The 24,042-nt window shown below is 37.6% G+C and overlaps 1 protein-coding gene across 1 annotated transcript; it reads right to left on the bottom strand.

Moving 5' to 3' along the window:
- Positions 1-1,688: 1,688 nt before the first annotated feature.
- On the bottom strand, positions 1,689-9,152 carry pi15a (peptidase inhibitor 15a). Its single transcript, XM_065294985.2, has 6 exons — positions 9,043-9,152; positions 8,335-8,664; positions 7,529-7,647; positions 7,319-7,451; positions 7,121-7,236; positions 1,689-6,660 (listed from the first exon to the last, which is right to left on the bottom strand). Exons 2-6 carry the CDS (start codon positions 8,611-8,613, stop codon positions 6,525-6,527), a joined length of 783 nt encoding a protein of 260 aa, XP_065151057.1. The 5' UTR covers positions 8,614-8,664; positions 9,043-9,152; the 3' UTR covers positions 1,689-6,524.
- Positions 9,153-24,042: the final 14,890 nt, after the last annotated feature.

Raw genomic sequence — 24,042 nt, 5'->3', positions numbered from 1 at the left:
CAACGTACAGATAAGCTGGCCAATCAGGGACACAGAGCTTTTCATATCCGTGCATTTCAGGAGTGAAATCTGAAGCTGCAAAAATGAACAATGTGTGGGAAATATTGTGTTTTTTAACCAAAAACCATGCGATCACAAAATAGCATTTTTTTTGCAATGAAATAGGTGCACTTTAAACATAAAAAATGAATACGTAACAACCTTGCTTTATTTCTTTTATAGGCAGTTTCAGTGCAGGAAGTACAGTGGAACTCCTTATATGGGCACTAACAGGAATAGCGCACGCACACACAGGGAAATTTCAGCTTGATTAGTTTCCCAATGAACCCAGCATTATGGAAACAATGGATATAGTTTGTTTATCAGGAATAGCAGTGGAGTTGTGTGTGTGTGTGTTTGTTTAACACTGGATTTCATTGAAATGGGGCAGTCATTAAATTAAATGTGTGTGTTTTGTTGGCAATCGGCGTGTAAGTGCATGTAACAACATAAAATGTAGTGAATCATAAGTTATCCAGAGATAGTGGAATAATGTTGTGTGTCTCAAAGAGCTCGGATTTATTCTGAATGAATCGGTACAGCTGATCTGTTTTATATAAATCTGATAAAACTAAACCGTGTGCGTTATGTGAGTTTTAAACAAAAGTCAAACTTGTTATTTAAAGGAACAGTATGTAAGAAATTTATGTCAATTAATCATAAAATGGGCCTGATATGTTTCAAATACTTATATCACTCACAACAGTGGTCCAGCCAGAATATTGTCATTTAAAAAGTGGATGTTGATGTTATCATTTTGTGTATTGGCCACCAGTTTTGTGATTGCAGTACCAGTTTTGGCCACAATCCTACATACTGTTCCTTTAATGACCCTCTCATGTCAGTTTAAACCTGTATCCTGAGGTCTGTTCCACACAAAATCCCTTTGTATGACTTTAAAGAGATCTGAAATGTTGCACACAGGTCATACTTTATGTACTGTATTGCATTTCTGGTTGTTTTATTCATTTTTGTCCTGATTCAAATGCACCATACTTCCACTTCCTGTGAAACTTCAGCCTTCATGTGAAACCCTTTTAAATTCTTTTACATATTATTCATAACTACAGTACTGAATTCCATTAAGTCTGCAAAAGGATACAGTAACCTGCTAGTCTTTGTATGTCATTGGCTGGATTGCGGTCTCTTCTCACAGCTGGAAGTCTGCAGAGAAACGTCTGCATCTGTCCAATAGATCAAAACGAATCTGGCATCATATTTCACTGTGATTTTTGTACACTTTTCCCAAGTCTGCGGATTTTGGTAGCTGTGAGAATGTGTCCGTCTGCCCCACCCTCGACCAAACAGAGTGCACGAGGCAGGGCCTGCAGCTTTCACCGGGTTCATCGGTTTCATTTGACTCTGGTAAGATCACGTGCGGATTGTTTGTGTAGAAAAACGGGGCCAATGTCAACGTTTTCCTAGAAAGATTTAATTGTAACCAGGTCTCATATCAAAGACCTGTTCTTACAATTACAATGCATAAGTGGGAATGAAAACAGAGCATCAAAATAAGGCAGAACGTCTCAGAAAATCCAATAATTCATATAAGATCTGTCTGTTTCTGAGAAAGTGAGAGAAAAGGAAAGAGAAATATACTTTTGATTAACATTGACTCAAAAAAAAAAAACTTTGAAGCAAAATTATTTTCAGTTTTATTCAACTATACAAATACATCCAAGCAGAATAAAAATCATAAATACGACATTAATTTATATTTTACATTGAACACATATATTTCAAATAATACTGGTTAAAATGTATAAATATGCAAAGTCCAATCCAAAATAATTTCCAAACTGAGCCTTAAAACTCTTTTCCAAAGTCTCACCATAAAAGTATTTTGGCACTGGACTTGGGTATGGATTATTTGAGAGCTGTGATAATCTGAATTTTGCAATGATGCACACAAATGCAGGTATAAATAACAAACACTTGCTTTATAATAAAATAGATAATTTGTATAAAAAGTCTCTGTACAGTATACAGTTCATTTCAGATGATAAATACCTTGTTACTGAAAAAGTTGTCATTTAGGCATGCTGTTTTGCAATTGATGCAAACCCCAAATTGACATTACATTATGCTCATTAAATCCAGCACCATAATATTTTCAGAGGTCTACAATGACACAATACAATTTTTAAGATACAATCTATTATGACAACAAACAATTGTGTGACACATATCTGACATCCTAAATCTGCAGAAGATAAAATGAATAATGGCCCGTTAAATCTCCATCTCCATATTGCTGCAGAATGGTGTTGGTAGACTCCCTAAGTGCTTTAGTGATGCAGTTTAACAAGACATGAGTAAAATCAAAACATTGTATCAATGCAATACACATATCCCCCCCCCATTGAGTGCCACTGTGTTGCATTCATTGTACAGACATGTACTGGTGAGTTAATGAAAGACGTATGTACAAAATGTAAAAAATCATCATTAATAACCTTCTAATAAAACATTTTTAAAAAACTATTTAAGGTGCACTTTCATATAAAAACATGTTTTCATATTGATCTGCCTTAACATTCGTGAGAGTACAGCATAATTTTCCATCCTGTTACATGCTTTGCTTCTTACAGCATGCTATGTGGAATTGCACAATTTCTTGTCCTCTAGCACACCTTTGAAGAACTTATGATTGAAAGGTCAAATGTGTAGTTTAAAAAAAGAACAAAAATTATTAGAGATGCACCGATAGAAAAAAAATCACCAATAACGATGGGAAAAGTTACTTTTAAAAGTAATGCATTACAATATTAAAGGGGCCATGTCACAGGACTTTTTTAAGATGTCAAATAAATCTTTGGTGTCCCCAGAGCACATATGTGAAGTTTTAGCTCAAAATACCATATAAATAATTTATTATAGCATGTTAAAATTGCCACTTTGTAGGTGTGTGCAAAAATGTGCCGTTTTGGGTGTGTCCTTTAAAATGCACATGAGCGGATGAATTGCAAACACTGATCGCAATGATGGTGGATTGTTGAAATTGAAACTCAATTGTTCTGTGAATAATTTTCTCTCTGCACTAAATGGCAGTGCTGTGGTTGGATTAAGGGGTGGTTTTATTATAATAAGAGCTCCTTATGACATCATAAGGAGAGCCAAATTTCAACGACCTATTTTTTCATGTGCTTGTAGAGAATGGTTTACCAAAACTAAGTTACTGGGTTGATCTTTTTCAAATTTTCTAGGTTGATAGCAGCACTAGGGACCCAATCATAGCACTTAAACATGGAAAAAGTCAGATTTTCATGCCATGGCCCCTTTAAGTTTCTCTCCAAAAAGTAACTAATTGCGTTACTTAGTTACTTTTCATGGAAAGTAATGCTTACGTTACTTTTAAGTTACTTTTGCGTTACTTTTTCATACTTGGCTGAGGCTTGATCTCTTTCAGGCCTTGCAGGTGTTTTTTATAATCGCAAAAATGTCAAGCTCTGGCCTGCCATCTCCGTTTCTTACTCAAACTGTTCCCGACAGGCTCACAGAGTGCGTAACTCTACGTTAATATGTTCACTTTATTTCAGTACATTGTTTTATTTTTAAATTGAATTTATTGAAATGAAAAGTAACTCAAATGAAAAATGAGTCACATTACTTTTTTAAAACGTAACTCAAATATTAATGTGTACATTTATAAAGTCATGCGTTACTTTACTCGTTACTTCGGAAAAGTAATATTATTACGTTATGCACGTTACTTGTAATGCATTACCCCCGACGCTGCCGAAAGTTGATTATCCAGACTAGGCTTGCCGCGATAGTCGGTGAAACGGTGATAAACGGAGCTTCAGCCTCTCACCGGTTAGATCACTTGCCCACCGCGACACCGTCTTTCACCGTCGTTTTGATATTTTCGTGTAATTAAATCATTTAGTTTCGTTAGAGAGAGCAAACACTTACAACTGAATGTGTCTGCTGCCTGAATCCAGCGAAGCTCAACCCGCATCATGTCACAGAGCAGCCGGTGTCAGGTTTCATTTATTTCTGTGAGCTGACTGACCAGATGATGACAGAAGCCGCGTGCTTACTCTTTTTTGCTAATATACATATATGATGTTTAATATAAGCGAGATCGTTTTGTTGTTGTGTTTTTCATCAAGAAAAATATTAAACCCATCATTCAAGCAGCGCTTTTATGGATAAGTAGCCGGTTGCTGTGCTTGGGACTGGCGGGTTCTGTGAGAATTACCTGCGCACCTTGACTCAAGCACTCAATTAAACCAGCTGTTGCACTCGCATTGCATGCAAATTCATAAGCGATTTAATGCATCTTACGCAAGCGCTGCATTTAAACAGTTGCGTCATTCAAAAGTGAAAATAAAATGTGCACGTCTGCATGCGCATTTATAAGCCCCTCCCACCCGGTGATATCGGGATCACCGAGTTTGTGAAGCGCAGATTAACCGGTGGGAAAATTACGTTACCGCGGCAACCCTAATCCAGACTGATAGCTGCCGATTCCAATAGTTTGGTGGTTATATTAACTTGCATTAACTAAATTCTGAAGATTAAATTTTCTGAATGTTATCTATTCATATAATGTTGAACATTAAACTAGTGATTTTTTTTACATTTTCTATACACAGAGCTCAAACTCATTGCATTTACTGTTCTCTTTTGATTTACAGGATATATCGGCCATGACTGTTGGCTGTTTTTAAACTATCAGGCGATAGAGTGAAAAATTGCTTTTCTTGACCAATATTGGTTATTGGCCGATAAAGGGGTGCATCTCTAATAATTATTGTTTTCAAACAGGTTTCACAAAACCTCCATTTTGTGCCATTGATACAGTAGCCCCTCCCCAAACTCACACAATTGGTTGATTTACTATTGTTGAGCGAGCTGGGAAGGTCCAACAAACAGAGCACCATTTTAAAAGCACCACAGAACCAAAGTGTGTACACTTCTAAGGAGACGTAGTCTATAAACGACAAACTTATACATAAATTAGGCTACGTACACACCAAGCCGACGATCTGACAGGCACGTTTTGAGCATCATCTGACTTAATTTTTTCGTTGTGCACCATCTGCTAAAGTAAGTCACCATCGCCTTTTTTTAGCCGATTCACCATCTTGATTTGGTGAGTTGGTCATGTGATTGGATGTTGGCGGTATAGCAAACCAGTGCACAACAGTAACGGCTCATCCGTGTCATGTGTGTTTTCAAAATAGGTGTTTGTTGCGTCATGTGAACCATGTGCATCACGTGATTGGTCAAAATAAGTGCCTGCTGCACACGCGTCAAAACTGTTTATGATAAAATAGACGCTCACGTTCACAAAATACACGCAAGATACTCACTTAACACTAAACTCTGATTACTCATGAGATTATGCGAGTATCTGGCAAACGCGAGCGTCTCTTTTATCATAAACCCTTTAAACGCATCTGCAGAAGGGACATATTTGGACATGACACGTGATGCACATAGGATCATTCGACGCGCAGAACACTTATTTGGAAATTACGAACCACACACATGACGGGCTACATACATGTTGTGACGAACTTCGCATCAAGCGCCCTCGAAAAAAGAAGTCACCGGCCACCACTTGTGCACAGGAAGAAAAACGAAAGCAAACGACGAGGTCAAGCAGATATCGTTTTTTTTCTTATACGTGAATATTTTAAAAAGATATGCCTTAAGACATTATAGATATGTCATTTAGATTTGTGTGAAACTCAGCAGTCTTAAGCGCTTTCGGTTTCCCGTTTTGATTATAATGAACACCCTACTGCCACCTGCTGATACGGAAAGTTATCTTATCTCACACAGGCGCAGACCGGATGTGCTACTTAGCCGCTGTCTGTTTGGTGTGTACTGTACTTCACAAACGTAGCCAAAATGTGGGCAATGTGAGCAGACCTCACAGTCTGCGTTGCTTTGATGGCATCGGTTTTGTGTTTCCCTACCCTTAGACTGTAACGGAAAGAGGTATCTTAAATTCAAGGCGAGCTTATTATCTCAGATGAAGCACTCAAATTTAGCCTGCAGCTAAATCAAAAAAGCTGCTTGCTGAATGTTTAACTTGGACTTAAACATCATTAATGGCAGGGATGTAAAACTTCAAGCCCCACCACCTATACAGCAATGAATCCAGGAAAATTAAGGGAAACCGTAAGGGATTGAGTTCTAGACACCCATTAAACTTAGTCTGGGAATATGCTGACAAGGTTTAATGGGAGTCTCGACAAATAAGGCAAAGGCTTTCATAGTTACTCTGAATACTGTAAGCACCAATCAAATCTTGACAGATCACAGTAGAGTCCCATTACTAAATCCAATAAATGAATATCAATATGGACATTGAAAAATAATTTATGAACATATTTAATAAAAAAGCATGCTGCCTTGCAACCCACGGTCCTATATGGCCCATATGTACAAAAAAGGGATGCAGGAATGTTGTGCAAATTCCCATGAGGGAGAGTGTCTCTGTGATGGGGCATGTGCATTTTGTCTGTTTATTTGAACCAGTGCAGGTAATTTGAGTTCACAGCAGGAAAACACATGTTGTTACTGCATGATCCTCCATAGCTTGGAGGGCACATGGAACAAGGTACACCTACTTTATATGGGGCTTCACCAATCCAGTTCCCCCTGTAAACAACAACAACAACATGTTAGACATAATATGCATAGATCGGATCATCGAGTACACTTTTATTTGTAGACAGTGTACATACTGATTTAATAAAATGTCATTGCAAGCGAGAGTTAAATCAATCTGGGTGTAACCAGTTCTCAACCACCAAGTCAGGTCTTCAAGTTAAAAATAACAGTAGCCTAACGATTTTCGCAAGTGTACCACCTTGCAAGATCAAAGAAGGGAGGTCAAGAGTCGCATGCTAGACAATATTATGGTTCTTTGATTTCGGAATTAGAAGCAGAATTCCACAAAAATTCCACATGCACAAGAATGCAAGAGGTCGTCTAGGTCTTTGAACCACAAGGCACCATGCACGTCCACGACAGAAATGTTTTTAACGTATAAGTGTCAAGTTGCCCCTCTCATGTTTGTGCATCTGTAGGCTTAATTATGTCACTACAGAGCACTTACTTTGGAGAATAGTTGCACACCAAGTATGTTGCCCTCTTCCATACGGATCCCCAGACGTTCATATTATGGCACGTGTTGACGGCACATCCTATTTTGTTTGAGGTTGCCCACACCATCTAATAACAACAACAACAACATATGATTAATATGGTTACATTACATGTAGATTATTATAATGCGCCAAGATGATCAACTCACTTGAGTATAATGAGTGCACATGGGTCCATAGCACTTCAGTGGGCATCTGGGATTGCAGTCACGGGGGTACGGAAAAGTGTAGTCCTTTACTTCATCATACCATGGCTTCACAAGTTGCAGAATGGACCTATATCTGCAAAATGTAAACTTTTGTATAAAATGGCGCAATTATATGCACGTGCACTGTAAAATAAGTATGTCGATACACACCTTCCCGTTCGGACTGAAAGGTTCTGACCAAGAAATCGAAGAAGACTTTGAGGACCATGATCCCAAATACATGTGGACGCCCATTGCTCTGCTGTCTTTGCAAGAGTGTCATCCCAGACCTAAGACGTACGTAAAATACACTCCTTAAACGGATTCCTGTGCAATAAATCACTTTGTGAATAGTCCTTATTTAAAGGAAAGTATTGGGATTCTAGCGACTCATGCGGATATATGAGTCCATAATAAAGGTAGACCTAGCCAACACATCCGCAAAGGGTGTTTGTTGTCTCATTGACTGTATAACATAAGCATTACAAAAAAATCCACAAAGTTTTAAATTGTAGTATTGCGAAAAAAATGAAAGCTGCGTCAGCATTTTCTCCTAAACTACCGACCACAACAGACAGTTGCATAATAATAGTAGCCTACTAAGATAAGTGCATTATTACAAAAGTCCATGCATACTTTATACCAGAATAATAACATTTAATTATATATCTACACATTTCAAATACCACATTTGCACGACTCTAGAAGTATTTCTAAGCATATAGATCTCTGCTGTAGAGGATCTACTTTGGTGGTCCCTGCCAATTAAATCTGCCCAACAGCTGCTGGTGCCAAATGGACACGTTTGTCATTTCTATATCCCAGTTATAGACATAGCCTACACAAGGGTTCAACTACAACAGCAAGCAAGATTAGACAAGTATCAATACATAAATAAGTATATAAAACCAAATGAACTGACAACGTCACGATTCAGAAACGTGCAACTGAGAGCAATGTCAAAGATACAGACTCACCATGTATTCCATGTTGGATGCTGGTGGAAAAACTTTTCCTCTGACTTTATTATGATAGTCAAGAATTGCAAGCATGTCATTCTGGGAAATATAACGCTTCCTTCTGGTCTTGGCTAGAGTCGCGGGCTCGGTGAGATATTTAGGAGGGGAGGAGGCGGTATCAGTGAAATTGGTGGCTGGCGCAGATGAAGACAGACTGGGATTAAAGGCTGCCAGTGCACTTGCTCCACAGGATATACACAAGAGCAACACGTCGATAGCCAAACGATTTGCGTTCATGGTTGATGTCTGAGATGTGCTAAACGGCGATTTTCCTTTCGTGGAAACTGCCTGTGAAATGCAAACAGAGAATTAACCCTATTTTGTCCGTCATTTCACCATATGGTGTCTATTTCAACAGCCAAATTTTAACATTAATGCTACGAATCTCACTTGTAATACAAAAAAGTACAACAATAAAATGCAATTCAACGTTATCTTTTAAATAATATTAACCATATTTACTATAACACAATGTATTCTATATATATATATATCATTTTTTCTATAATTTCTTTATTATATATTTCCATTCGTTTTTTTTTTTTTTTAAGTAAATTGTGTTGCAAAACTGTAAAAATCGCCGAACTAAATTTAAAATGAATGAAACACGCCCTACTTTACCAACATACATTGGTAAAAAATAGCAAATTGCTGTAATATCCATACCTTCTGATATAAACACGTCTCTTCTGTGCCTGGGTCTTAATACTGTGCAGCTTTGAGTCTTTAAATCTTTGAAAAGTCTCTTTCTTTCTTTCTCTCTCTTTCTTTCTCTCTGTCCTGAGACGCGCTGCCGGTTTATATACGGCTGAGGTGCCGGTGCAGGAAATGTTCCGGCTTTGAAGGTGCGCGCGGTTCCGCCCCGTCCGTCACCTGAAACGCGACATCATCGGCGACGTAATACTCAAGTTTCTTATATCAGTTTCCTGGCAGTCGGATCCTAACAGACTTAATCAAAACATCTGCTTTTAGTTTGCACAGCTGGCAGGAGTAGAAAAGACAACAAAAGATAAGCGAGTGAATAATCTAGTGACCCCATAATGCAGAGTAGTTCACTGCAGCTTGAGCCAAATATGAATTCAAACTAAAGGATGGGTTAACCCTAATCACTTCAATCAAAAAGCATTGCAGTTTTATTTGCATTTTATCATCTTTATGTTATTTGCATACCATAAATTGACATTTGCAAAAACGATTGTGATTGCGTAAATATACTGTAATAAAGTTGGTAACTTGACACAGTAATGCATTTAAAATACAGCAATAATCTTACAATGGCTTAAACAGTCAAGTTATTGTGACATTCAAGAATACCTGGAAAAAGTCTCGCATTTTTATAAGTTAGGGCTGAGTACCAGGTCGACTCTTTGTCTAATGATAATTCATTAGCCTGCGCAGATTTCATTTATTTGACTCAACTTAAATCCATCCAATCCAGCATGCCGTAGCAGTTAGTGAGCCACGGGCAAAACCCCCTCAGCAGTATAAGCATTTTCTTTGGCAGCTGGTGCACAAATTAAAGCAATGTGACGCAGAAGCAGCCCCCCAAACCTGCCCCTCTTCACAAAAGCTGGTGGTTTCCAAACTTTCTTGGACGTGATAAAGTTGAGAGATGAAGCAGTCATACAACTACATTATGAAATCTGTATCAATTTTATGAGGCAGTCCATTTATGATGGGTTTGCTAAAGGGTAATGACAGGAAGGAGCATGCTGGTTAAGATCTACTGTATTCCGTACGTCATAACGCTTTAAACTGTTGGGACACTGTGTGACTGCTGTTTGAAAATATTTATTATTATGCATATTATGCAATAAAAAAATGAACACTTACAATTTGTATGATATGCTTCTACTGATGTTTTGACAATTTTTTGACCACATACTCCAGCAGATTTTGAGCAACATGTCAATTATGTCATTAAGCCACAAGTCGAGCAGCACATGCAGTCAAAATAAATGTTCTCTCTTATTGAAGATGAAGAGGGCCAATACAAATTCTGCTCACGCTTAAAGAGCACCTATTTCATTGCTCAAAAATAACGTTATTATATGTATTTGGTGTAATACAATGTGTTTGTGTGGTTTATGGTTAAAAAAACACATTATTTTCCACATACTGTACATTTTTGTAGCTCCAGATTTCACTCTCTTCCTGAAACGCATGGATTTAAAAAGCGCTGAGTCACTGATTGGCCAGTTAATCTTTACTTTGTGATTGGCCTGAATACCTCTGATGTCAGCCGGAAATGTGACGCTCCTTACCATGTTTGAAAGATTCCCTTACATTGCAATGCTAACAGGAGTTAACTTACAGGCTGTGAGTCCGAAGCGGGAGGAATTATGATAATGTCGGTCTTAACTACATCAACAATCCTAGGAAGTAAACTGTTGCCTACAATCCGTGTGTTTGTTGTAGTCCAAGAAAGGAGATTTACTTTGGAGACGATAACTCGCGTCATTGTTTACTTTGGGGTTTGTACCTTTTGTATTCCGTTAACATGTACTTATACACACTTACACACCAAAGGAAATGTGAAATCGTGAATCATTTAACACAGTATAGGGCAATGGCAGCCGGGACTTCTTTATTCGAGGGCGCTCAATGCGAAGTTCGTTACAACTATGTAACCCATCTTGTGTGTGGTTCGAAATTTCAAAATATGTTTTCTGCGCGTCGAGAGATCCTATGTGCATCACGTGTCTTGTAAAAATAAGTGCCTGCTGCAGACGCGTCTAAAGGGTTTATGATAAAAGAGACGCTCGCGTTTGCCAGATACTCGCATAATCTCATGCGTAATCACAGTTTAGTTTTAAGGGAGTATCTTGCGTGTATTTTGTAAACATGAGCGTCTCTTTTATCATAAACGGTTTTGACGCGTGTGCAGCAGGGTTATTTTTAAGCTTAATTTTTAAGGATATTTTTATGTTGGGTAAATATTGGACAGAACACACTGCTGGGTTAAATTGACCCAATGGTGGGTTATTATAACCTATGGTTGCATAACAACAACCCAGCATGGGGTAATTTTTAACCCAGCATGTGTTTTGTCCAATATTAATACATTATGGTTTAAAATAACCCAGCCATTTATATATAGTGTCTTTGGCCTCTTATTTTCTCTCGCTTTTTCCCATATAGCAGACTCAAATGTTATTCTTTCTATATAGGGATTTTATAAAAACGGAAAGGGATTTTGGTTATACTTAACACTGCAGAAAACCAAAGCATTGTTGCCCTATACCTCTGTACTCTTAGTATCTCATTTATTTTTCACTAAGAGAAACATCTAAGACAAGTTGATACTTTACATAACTGAGAGCTCCGTTTATTCTCTTAACCTTTGAAAAAGCAACGTCTGAATAATAACGTTTCCCCTGCATCGTCCTCTGAGACTAGACAGAAACACTGGAACCAAAACGATCATCAGTGGTCATTTCAGGTCACCCGAGGCACTCACAGTTTTTCACAAACAGCCAACCGTTTGTCAAATCCAGATGTGAATCTTACAGTATAATATCAACAGTCACCTTTGCCACAGGTAGTTAAACCGTGTTTCATTATCTCACAGTCAAACAAATAATCACTTCTTATTTGTGAGGGACAGACTGCAAGTATACGGACTGTTGCGAAGAAGCCTGGTTTATTCAGACAGAACATTTATTTACTCATTGCTATGTTCCAAGTTTCCCTTCACGCTCCCTCTCAGCGGCCTCGCGGAAGCCATGCCGATGCCAACAGGGTTAGACGCAAAAGAGTCTACACATCGAGGAGTTCATCGGTGAGCCTTTAGACTGTCCATTCAAACACAAGCTCACAGCTGTGAACTCCACCCGCAGGCTTCGGTTTCTCCTCTGGCGGAGTACAGTGTGTCTGGGAAAATCACTTAGTGGTCATCAGTGTGTGAATGAAAACTAAAACACCATTGGTTTGGACCAGCAGAACCAGCGTTTGTCCTCAGGGGTCGGATTTGAGAGCTATAGGCAGGAGCTTCCATTTGATTTGAGCCGTCACTGATCATTTGTTTTTATTTGTAGTCATTGAAAAGGTCAGACTCGTTACCTCTGGGATCTTTTCCAGCATGGAAACAGTTGTGCATTTGTTGATTCTTTAAAGCTGGCACTTATTGAGATGACTTATTGAGGAAGACAAAGCATAAGGGAGAGTTTTACTTGCTTCAGTTACTGTATGTGGTTTCACCCCATGTCATAAGAGAGACATCGGATGTCATAAACTGTTCAGATGTTTTACATAATTTTTGGCCATGCGCAACCTTTGACTATTTGCTGCATCATAAAATCAATATAATTATTAGTAGGGGAGAGCGGGGCACAACCTAACGCTTATTAGTTTTGGCTCAATCGTTCAAAAAATATTTGAGTTTGATTCATTATATTTTTACACAAGCAACACACACATTTCTGCTACAAATGACCGTTTGAAGATTGTTTTTATTACTTAACATTCTTGGACATTTACATCAAACGTGACAGAAGTGCAAACGTTACAACTTACCCCATGGGTGGGGTTAATTGTAACAGGCAGGGGGTTAGTTGTAACACTTGCTAAAAATTAAGTTTGCAGGCAAATATTTCAATACTATTTTGTCTATATACTTGAAGTGGATATTGTTTATATATCTGTCTATAATAGACAGGTATCCACACTGTATTCGTTCATCCAGCCCTTTTCTAACAATAGTTCAATTATAAATGGATACAAATGTCTAAATATGTGAGAAAAAGCAGCACAATTATGACAAAAAATGTTTTATATGTGACCCAGTCTGTAAAACCATACTACAGTTTCAAAATCAAATTCTGAGATAATGAGCATCAAAGTCAGATTTTAGCCGTTCATTTCATTATGATTTCAATCTTTGACGTGACCTTATTCAATCAATATTAAAGATATGAACAAAAAAATTTGACACATGATTTTTGATAAGACAGGCACATTTATTTTGTTGGCAGCCAGCAATCATTCATGTGTACTCTATTTAAAACAACAGCAAGAATTGTGTTAGTGGTTTTCATATCGTAAGTGAGGGGTTAGTTGTAACACAGCGTTACAATTAACCCCGCAGGGTCAAAATATTTTCAAGCCCACCAAAAAAGTTGCTAAGAGCTGCAGACATATTTCAAAACGATGCTATGTTTTAGCCAACAAGACACTGATTAATATGACATAGCATTGGATTTGGTATCTTACACATCCAACTTAGAAACCGAAAAAACATGATGAAAACATTTACTTACATGCCACCAAACACGCGTTCATCAATAACTCTCTGGAAAAACGTTATACATTTCCATTTATTTGCGTGAGATCATCTTTTGGCAGCATGAAAAAATACCGGAAAAACAAAACTCTCAACCTTGTGCAGCAATGTAAACAGTCCGTGTTACAACTAACCCCACATTAGTTTTTGCCCTGCGCACCACTAATATGCAAACCTTATTTTGTAGTCTACAAAGTATTATAAAACATCCACTCCAAGTTGACATACAGTTGCTGGTTGATATCCATACAGTTCAAACCCTATGTACTAAAAGTTTGGTCTAGATGTTTTCCCACCATGTTGTCTAGATACATGCTTTCACAGGCCCCTTTTTAGGGTTTCAGAGCACACCATTGTCAGGTTTGACATGTGCACGAAACAAAACTCGGCTCTTAAACCAAAGTCAAGTGCAAACATTGTTGCACAAAGCCAGCACCTGCTGCAACCTTGGTGCAGTTAGAGGAATCCTCATAATGACTTTAATAAGGATGCTTTTGTGCAACATATTACATATCTTTTACACATACTGTAAAGAAACAGCACCTGTGCACATTAGGAGGGTGAATCTTGTCTTGTGTGTGCATCCCAGCAAAGCAAATAAAGCTGAGGTGTGGGAACATGACCATGATAGCGGACAGAGTTCACCTCAGGAATAGGTACTGTATCTATTTTTAACACGCAACATTCCTTCGCAGCCAAAATATTCTCACTCATATATAAGACATTTATGGCCATCTTTGATGCCAGGACCTTATAAGTGTGAGGGCACTTGGCTTTGTAGCCGTACTAAGATATTTCACAAGAAGTTCTGATGTAAATGCCGCAGAAACAAGCAAACATGAAATGCTCCCCAGGTCTAAATTTGGCCGGTGGGCATCGAGAATGTGAGCATAAAACCAACATTACACACAAATACAAATAGACATTTACTGTAAATTTCACTTTACTTGTACTCTTTACCTATTATTGACATTTATGTGACTCACAAGGTGTTTAAGAAAGACTTTCTTGTCTTGGACATTTTAACTGTTTATTGCGTCTAGGGAGCATATTGCTGGTCCGGCCTTTATGAAAGTAAATGTGTGTGGTGTGGGTCAGTTAAACCTGTTCCTTGGTTTTGCAGATCACTCTTGGTTGTGAAAATGAGCAAGCCGATTGGCTGTGGCTACATAGGGCCAGAAGCTGTCTAGACACCAGATGAAAGATGACTTGCAGCTTTGGCAGTCGGCTGTTTTGGCTATTTTCCTGGCCAGTGTTCTTTACCTGTCATGGAAGCATGTGTCCAAGTCACGGTGCATTTGTATAATTCTCACTTAATGCCGTATGTCAGATATACACCCTGTTGACATGTTTTTTGTTTGTTATTTATGTTGGAAATTTTGCATGTGAAAGGTGATGCTGTCTGTTACCTTTCAAAGGAAATCCACGTTGCGTCAGAAAGCTGACACGTTGGCGACGTCTGAATATGTATATCAAATTCGACCAATGGTTGGGCGTGACGTCATAGGCGAAAGCCAGAGGGCATAAATAGGATGAAAAGGAACAATCACTTTATCTGGCATATACTGAAGCGGGTGTACAGGTATGCTGGAAGTATGGCAAAGGAGACACAGCGTTTCGTTCCCTTCTCAGCGAACAGAGGTTACATACGTATCCTAAGACGTTTTTTTGTCTACAATCATTTAACACTTAATAAACAAAAAGTAATTGAGGAGCTCAGATGCAAAAGACGCTAAATACCACCTCTGTCAAAAAATTGATAATGATATTAACCAAATGGTCTCGGCACGTGTTTTACGTTCATCAAATACTTTCCCGACCTCAGGCTATTCAGAAATTCAGATTTTTTTTGTTGGTAGAATCCATTAAGAGCCTAATAAAAATGCTATTTTACAAAAAAACATGTCAGACATACTTAGAGGCTTTTGCATATGAGATCTTCAATAGTTTAGAGAATGTTTGGACAGGAGACATGAGGGATAAACATTTGACATTTACATTGCCATATGCAAATTAAAGCTATCATTTAATAAATATGTAATTTAATCTAAAATTGTCAAACCTTTGAGTTATGCATGTAGTTACCGTAGGCCTATGCCATGTTTTGTAAATAACATGAGTGAGCTGGAAATGTTCTGAGTGATAGTGTGGATGCATGCAGATTATTCCCTTGCTCAACCCTGGTCATTAAATGTATCGTAAAACCTTTTCCTAATCAAAATGTTTTTGGAGATTTATGTTTTTCTGTATTTTTCATCATGTAGCATCTGCAAAAAAGGTCAAGGAAACAAACTGTAGAGTAGTTTGCTTTAAAGTTCCTGGTTTGGCTTGTACTTGTTAGATTAGGATGAATACGATGGGTTGGAAGTCCAGTAATGGGCTCCCATAAAGTTGGGCTGTTGTGCCTTCATAAAATACTTTTTTTTTAGGATATGAACTTGAACTTAAAAAACTTTTCATCAGTCTTCTTCTTTACAAGTGGAACCACTATGAAAGAATATGCTGAACGATTAAAATGATTATGATTGCAATAATTATTAGTCATGAGTTTTCTATTACAATGTATTATTGTTCTCTGTGTATTTTCAGATGCTTCCTGTGTTGATTGGTTTCATACAAAGGGTTTAGATTATACCTTAGCCAGGACTAGTTATATTAGGACATTTAAGTTGTTTTTGCAAACATACCTTACAAAAACATCACTGATGTCCGTACTGAGACAAAACAATGGCACTGATATATTTCAAGATATGTCAGTGCAAGGTGTTTTGAGTTAGGACAGCTCAAACATGCATTTTAGTCAGGGACTAGACTTAAGCCCTGTCTGTGAAACTGCACCAAACAGTTTTAAACAAAGATAAAAAAAATCACATGAGGTTGAAGATTTTCCTCTTAAATTAATTTTATCACAGAAATCATTTTAAATAGCAAAATGGTTTATCATCAACTATATTTGAAGAGTTTGGTTCCAAAACGCGATAAACACCATTAATAAAAAAAGAGTTACTCAGTATATCAGGTCAGTATTTAAAAGTAAATTCTTAAATTTACGCAAAATACAATATCCACCGTGTTATTCTGTCATCTTTTCACCCATTTTTCCCAAAATGCAATAAACGCCACTCCTCCTTTTCTGCAGAATGCAATAAATCCGCTCCACAAATTACAGCCCCCATTCCACGCATTGTAAACAACAATGGTGGCGCGTTGAGTACACGGAATCTTATTTTTCCTTATCTACTTTGTACTTCGTGATCAACAAACAAACAAAAACAAAATAATACTAATGGCATTGATAAACCTGTTTTAGTTATCTGTGACAGGAAAGAAACGTAAGCCATCAACATCTAATAATTTATGCGAGAGGCACTCGGGAGCCGGTTGCTTGTTCTCCCGACAGCATCAAGCTGTCATGCTAACACATTGACCCTAGGGGATCTTATGAAAAACTTTCCATAATTTTACTCAAAGTCAACGAAAATCGAGCAGGACCAGAACATTTTACAGCGGTGAAAAAAGTTAAACGACGACTTCCCAAGCAGCAATGACAGTTTTCTTAATATGACAAAGTGTTTTGATTAATGCCACTAATGTTTATTTTTTTATCAGTGTATACCACTAGTCAACTAAATGAATATAACATGGCAAAGATGAATGCACATTTATATATTGATTCAATCGATTTATAGCATTTTTGGGAAAAAAAAACGTCATGGGTTTATTGCATTTTGTGAAAAAAAATTATTCGTTTTTTATAATAAATCCTTAAAAATCAAGTTATGGATTTGAATTTTTTATGCTTTATAACCTTAAGATGCTATGTGAAAGTTTGTTACAGAAAAGTGGTTTTCATCTTGTCACTTTCTTGGGATAGAAAACAAAACACGTTTTACAGAAATTTGTCAAAATGGATTTATTGCGTTTTGGAACCAAATTCTTCATTTATTTCTTGAACTAATTTGCTGATATTTAAACAAAATATATACTTTTTCATATTAAGGGCCCTATCTTGCACCCAGCGCAATTGACTTTGTCAGTGACGCATGTATCATTCGTATTTTGCACCGGCGCACAGCAGGTTTTTCCCTCCACAGACGCACGTCGGCAAACTAGGGAATAAACCTGAGCTCCCTGGCCGGTTCAGCACAAAAAAGGAGGCGTGTTGCGGCGCAAACCATCCCTGATGCTATTTTGCAGTTTCAAAAAACAATTGAGCCACTGACCAAAAAAAACTAGTCTAAAGTCAGTGACGCGTTGCGCGTGGTTCATTATGCTATTTTAAGGGCGCATGCTTGACCATAATGTATAACGTGCACAACGCGCACACACTTTGCTTATCTAATCTACACAGATGCAACAGTTATTTTTGCAAATCATAAATTGTTACAATAAAAAATATTAACACATGAGATAAGGGGAATCATAGTGGTGAGCATTGTGGTGATATGTTTTATTTATTGTGTGGCTGCGTTAAAAAAATTCTCATGCAAATAACGATTAAAGTATTTTCATAAGAAACCTTAATGTATATAAACTTGATATGTGAGTGTACTTTGGGGTTGGACCTTGCTTGCGTTTCTTGGGTCCGATTTCAAAGCCCCCAAAACCCTTTAAGCGGTGAGGGTGGACGCAGCAATGTCCTCTGCTGGCGTCAGGTCCTGTGTAGAGGCAGATCCACCTCCCGTTACACGGCGTGCCCGATTTATGCTGGCAAGCTTGGGATTCCACCGTCTCCTGACATCATTGTAGCGTTTGGCGCAACGATGGGGATGCCAGCTGATGAGACAATTGTGGCTATTTCCTCCCACGCCTGTTCAACCTACGCTGATTTGGGCGGGTTTTTCCTATCCCCATACAAAACAACTTCTCTGCCTTTGACTGCTCTTACAAGAACGTCGGTCTCCTCGGCTGTCATGCACTCCTTGCGTGCGCCTGGTAAATCCGTCATAATAATAGCAACCCGCCATGGAACTTGCGCCCTTGCGTTTAAAGGGAATGTTGGATAGCGTTCTGATTGGTTTATTTGACGTTACGCCCAAACCACACCTATGAATAATGAACCTACTTCAGACCAACCCCTTATTGATTTGCGCCTGGCGCAAGAGTTATTGCGCTTCGCACTTGCGTTTCAGATCGTTAAAATAGGGCTCAATGTGTGATTTTAAAATTTAGCCCAGGAGACTCCACAATACTTATGTTGTAATACAAAGCTATTTTGATTGTGTAAAGCATGTGGTAATTTCTGTTGAAATCTGAATAGGTTCCCCACTGGATAAGTAACAGTAAACAGACACTCTCCACACTTACAGTTTTATCAGATCATTTTGGAATGCGAGAGTCTGACACAATAATATATATATTTGTATTTAGAAGCCTTTGAAAAAGATGAAATGCAATTTGTATTTTAATACATTTAAGCTGAGTATTTTTGTATTTTTAAAATACTCAAAATACTTTGAGCCAGTTAACCAGTAAGGGTGCTGTTTTCATGCATCAACTAGTTCAGCTAGTTCAGACCACACACAGAGCCGGCGCCAGACCATAACTAACAGGGGGGCACTCGGCTTCCAACGGGGGGCACGCAATAGCAACAATAACTTGCAAAAACAAGACATTAAAACAACTAATACAGTGCAAGCACACACTCATACAACTGGTACAAACTGTCAGCTCATTTCCCGTATAAAGTGCAAAAGACCACAAACTATGCGCAAAACTATTGAACTTCGAGCGGCGTGAGCGCAAGCTGAGCTCCGGTGCGCTCGCGCTTCACTCGACGCAACAACAAACCGCCCTTGCGCGGCGCAAGCCATTGAAATGAATGGGTTTCATAGCGCAGCGCACTCCGCGTCCTGCTTTAAAAAAGCCGCTTTACCATAATCACGTCGTAATGCTGTTAACGGTCTATAGCCACACTTCACATTTAAGCTTACGTAATTTAAAACAACGCTAACTTACCTTTGAAATAGCTGAAGACGGCGTGTATGAACATTAAACTTCCTTAAAACAGTGTCCTGTAGATTTGTAAATTCGATCTCAACCTCTAATCTCTGAGTTTGAGCTTAGAGTCTGTGTTTGGATGAAGATGAAGCAGGCGGTGCTGGTTCGTTCAAAATGTTCTAATATCCATATTTTACACGATCCATAAAATGCCGTGAAAAAACACGTTGCTAGTATCAAGTCACAAATATGCTAAAGACGTAAGACGGGTGAGACGCGGCAATACATCCAATCAGAGAAACTGGTCTATTTTAATTAAAGAAAACATAGATCAACTATATTTTTCTCATTTGATTACATTAGAAGTCATGAAACATTCAATGTTTAATTTATTTTAATTATTCTTGATATATATTAAAGTAATAAAAAACTTTGTAGGGGGGCACAACAACCTGTTCGGGGGGGCACTGCCCGCGAATGCCCCCCCTTGACGCCGGCCCTGACCACACACCAGAGTTCAGGTAAGCAAATATATCTGTGCAGCTTTTAGTGGGCAATAATTGAAATGTTGGAGTGGGGAAAAAGCAAGAGCGATTGAATTATTGGTGATGATGTTACTGCGCCAGACTAAGTGCTCTTCCGCCATACAATAGTTCTCATTTTTTATTCACTTAAAAATCACTTTTTATTTTGTGCCACCATACTTACTCGTGTAACTCCTCATGTAACAGTCTTTGAATGGGGTAAACTTGGAAGTGTTTGGTGGCTTATCAATTCTTCCCTGTTTGGATCCTAAGGAATAAATGGGACTAGGCTAAATGCTAACACATTCATGACACGCTGTGCAAAGATTAAGTGCACATATTGAAAAAAGATTGGCATGTATTCATTTATCTACGTTGAGGTAAGAACATAGTACAATATTGAAAAACTGTGGTGTTTTCCTTTAAAGGCTCTTTCACACGTGACGCGGCAAGTGGTGGAATCAGCACACAGTTGCTGATTTCTTTTTAGCTTTGTGCAGTTGAATTCACATGGCTCTACTCTACGGCGTGAACCTGCAGGCTCCTCAGTAAACCTACAAGACCTACAACACATGTTTTGTGTTTAGCACTTATCCGTTTCACCTGGACTCTCATGGACTAATTACGCCAACACACCACACCTGTTGTATGTTTGATTGTGTTTGTATTTATGCGCCTTTGTTCCGTCAGCCTGTGCCGGATGATTGTCATTACTACCCTGTCTGTTCCCCGTGTCACATTTTTGATGTTCCTGTGATTTGCTTACCTGTACTCCTCGTGTTTTGTTCCAGTTTTATTATTAAATGTTATTTATTTGTCCGAACTCTGCGTTTGTGTCCTCCCTCCACTCCCGCGTCATGACATTTTATGCTTGACGTGCTCTCCGTTGTATAATTCTGTAAATGACAGAGGGCGACTCGTGAGTAATTGTTCTCAAAACCATCAAAGAGCAACGATGAGAGAAAGTTTGCCGAATAATTTGTCAAACACTTGTCTCGTGAGAAGTAAACACGTGGATTTCTTTACATACTGTTTAGGTTGTGGGTCGACGACACATCAAAATGTTTTTATGATGTTTTTATAAAACATCACTTTTCTTGAATGGGTGTTCATAAGGCTTACATGACACATTCATAACCATGACATGACACGTGTCATGAATATGAAGAAGATTTTATGGACCTTTATGACAACTGTCATTAAGTGTCATTTGTTCAATTATGTCATTTTTATTGCAAAGATGACATTGCTTGAGATGTCTTTGTTATGACAATTGACATTAACCCATACATCATAACTTGTCATGACAACTTGACATTAACCAAGACAACATAACTGACCACTTTTTACCAGTGATACAAATTGAATTTGTTATTAAAATGTAATTAAGTGTTAATACTCTGTTAAATAGTTTTATAAGAGCATCATGAATATTCTTCAGTTCATAATGTTTATTTGACCGAGTATTAATAATATTTGACATAGTTTCAACACTTAATAACATTTAAATCACAGTTTAATGTAATGTTAACCCACAAAGCTAGGTAGTTTCTTAAGTTTGATAATTATTGTTTATGATTTATAACAAGTTGTGTTGTATTGGTTTATGTGTCAAGTTGTCATAACAAAGACATTTCAAACAATGTCATCTTTGCATTAAAAATTACATAATTGAGTAACTGACACTTAATGGCAGTTGTCATAAACATGCATAAAATCTTCTTCATGTTCATGACACGTGTCATGTTATGATTATGAAGGTGTCATGTCAGTCTTATGCACACCCCTTCAAGTAAGGTGTTACCAAGGTGTTTTGTTTCTAGTTTTTTATTTCCTACAGGGCAGGAGAAAGCAAGAGGTACGTAAAAAAAGTTTCTAAGCAGTGGCACACAACTAAATGCTTTTTGGCGTTCAGAAATAGACCCAGATAGATTTCATCCTAATAGGGACAATTGCACTGAATCACCAATTTCACATGTATTTTCTGTATTTTCAAAATACAAAATACTGTATTTGTATTTAAATACATTTTTCGACACAGTATTTTATATTTGTATTTGAAATACATTTCCATGTATTTATGCCCATCTCTGACAAAAGCCAATGCTATTTCACAATCAAAGATAACGTATCATCTTTTCTTCTTGCGGCAGTTTTTAGATCAGTATCCACGGATCTGATATTTACAGAGGAGTTTGATCACTTTTGCTTCTTTTCTTCATATAAATCGACCGCTTGATCTCAGTACACTTGGAATATTTTAAGTACTGTTTGTGTATTGTTTTTATAATAAATAAATTGGTACATTATTTGCCCTAAATAGTGTAATACAGTATGTAATATACAATTAATCCTTACAAGTCATCATTGCAAAATTATACTCCAATATATATATTAGGGCCGGGACTCGATTAAAAAAAAATTAATCTAATTAATTAGAGGCTTTGTAATTAATTAATCGAAATTAATCACATTTTAATCACATATAAATATTTGACCTGAGAACATTGAGAAGTTATTTTTTCACATGGATTTTTAGTATACCATGAATAATGACTGAATACATAAGCTTAAGCAACAAAATATTGTTAATTTTTGTTCAACCAAGTCATTGTACTCGGAGTCGGGCTAATGTCCACGCTAGCTGCTATATGTTTTGCATTGAGATGATACTTGAGACTCGATGTGCTGCGGTGATATGTGAATTCCTTGTTGCATAGCTTACACACAACCATGCTCTTATCGACGCTTCCATCCGTTTATTTTTTATTTTAAAAAAATTCCCATCCACGGGGCCAACCAAAGCGATCTCATCAGCTTCTTCGTTCATGTTCACTGTGGTTTGTTGTTGTCTGAAGTCATGAACGCTAGTTGGTGCTCCAGTATAATCGGTCCGCCGAAACTCATCCAATGAGAAATGTTCCGCGGTGCAAAAATAAGTGCGATTAAAATGCGTTAAAAATGTTTAACTCATTATTTTTTGTGTAATTAATTAATCTTAATTAACGCGTTAAAGTCCCGGCCCTATATATTTATAATTTCATACCCTAATACCTAATACCACCTGCTCCTGGTAAACAGGCTAATTTAGTAAATGCATCTGTTGGTCATATTTGGGGGAATTGACAAAAGACCAAAACAATCGTATGATGATTTGATAGGTTGTGACAGTAATGCTTCTCAAGGCCTGCTTATAATGAAAGATTTCCTGTAGTTGACCATTTTGGCCTTTTCTACTTTTCTGCTTTAAAGCACTGTATCCAAAGTAAATGGTAACAAACTGTGCTTTTGTTTGGCTTATTCAACAAATCCATTAAGAGTTCTGTGTCTTTAAATATTTCATCCATCAATGTAAATGAAACTGTGCTACATGACCTCATTTTTTTCCTAAAACACAGCATCATGATCCCAGTTTGTCTTGATACTGTAACCATGCTTGGCCATCTTAACTACTACACTGTACTTGCTTGATAATATTTTTATTTCGAAAAAGATTCAGTGAGCGAATATTCTTTCAACACAATTAAATAGGGTGGTTCACTTTGAGGTCTTATATTTGAAACAAATTTTACAGTAAGCCACGATCTTTCTTGTTAAACACTGAAATCTTGGCATAGAAACCCTGCTAGCTGGGCTGGCCCTCACCCAGAGATGACCATGAGAAAATATTTTTTAGATTCGCCTCATAGGACTGTAATGGCTAGTTCTCTTGTCGGCCCTGAATTTATTCCCATCCACATTTGCCAAACATTGACCTCACATTATGATGAAACGAATTTGCAACTCGAGTAAATGCATCTCTTCTTAAGGGAATAACATTATTGTGTATCTATTTATGCTATTATCCATTTAATCACATCTCTCCTTATCAACTAAACACATATATTACCAGTTGCACTTTCATCCTAAATCTGAATTTAA

The sequence above is a fragment of the Paramisgurnus dabryanus genome, chromosome 22, assembly GCF_030506205.2.
Source record: "Paramisgurnus dabryanus chromosome 22, PD_genome_1.1, whole genome shotgun sequence".
Lineage (NCBI taxonomy): Eukaryota > Metazoa > Chordata > Actinopteri > Cypriniformes > Cobitidae > Paramisgurnus > Paramisgurnus dabryanus.
The sequence above is the reverse complement of the archived record's forward strand: the minus strand, read 5'-3'. Positions and strand labels throughout refer to the sequence as shown.

Bases quoted from the DNA above. Each gene is read 5' to 3' on its own strand.
- pi15a (XM_065294985.2), bottom strand. From the start codon at position 8,613: ATGAACGCAAATCGTTTGGCTATCGACGTGTTGCTCTTGTGTATATCC. The intron at 7,648-8,334 runs GTGAGTCTGTAT...CGTACGTCTTAG, and splicing joins CATCCAACATGGAATACATG to GTCTGGGATGACACTCTTGC. The intron at 6,661-7,120 runs GTAAGTGCTCTG...TGTTGTTTACAG, and splicing joins GTGTGCAACTATTCTCCAAA to GGGGAACTGGATTGGTGAAG.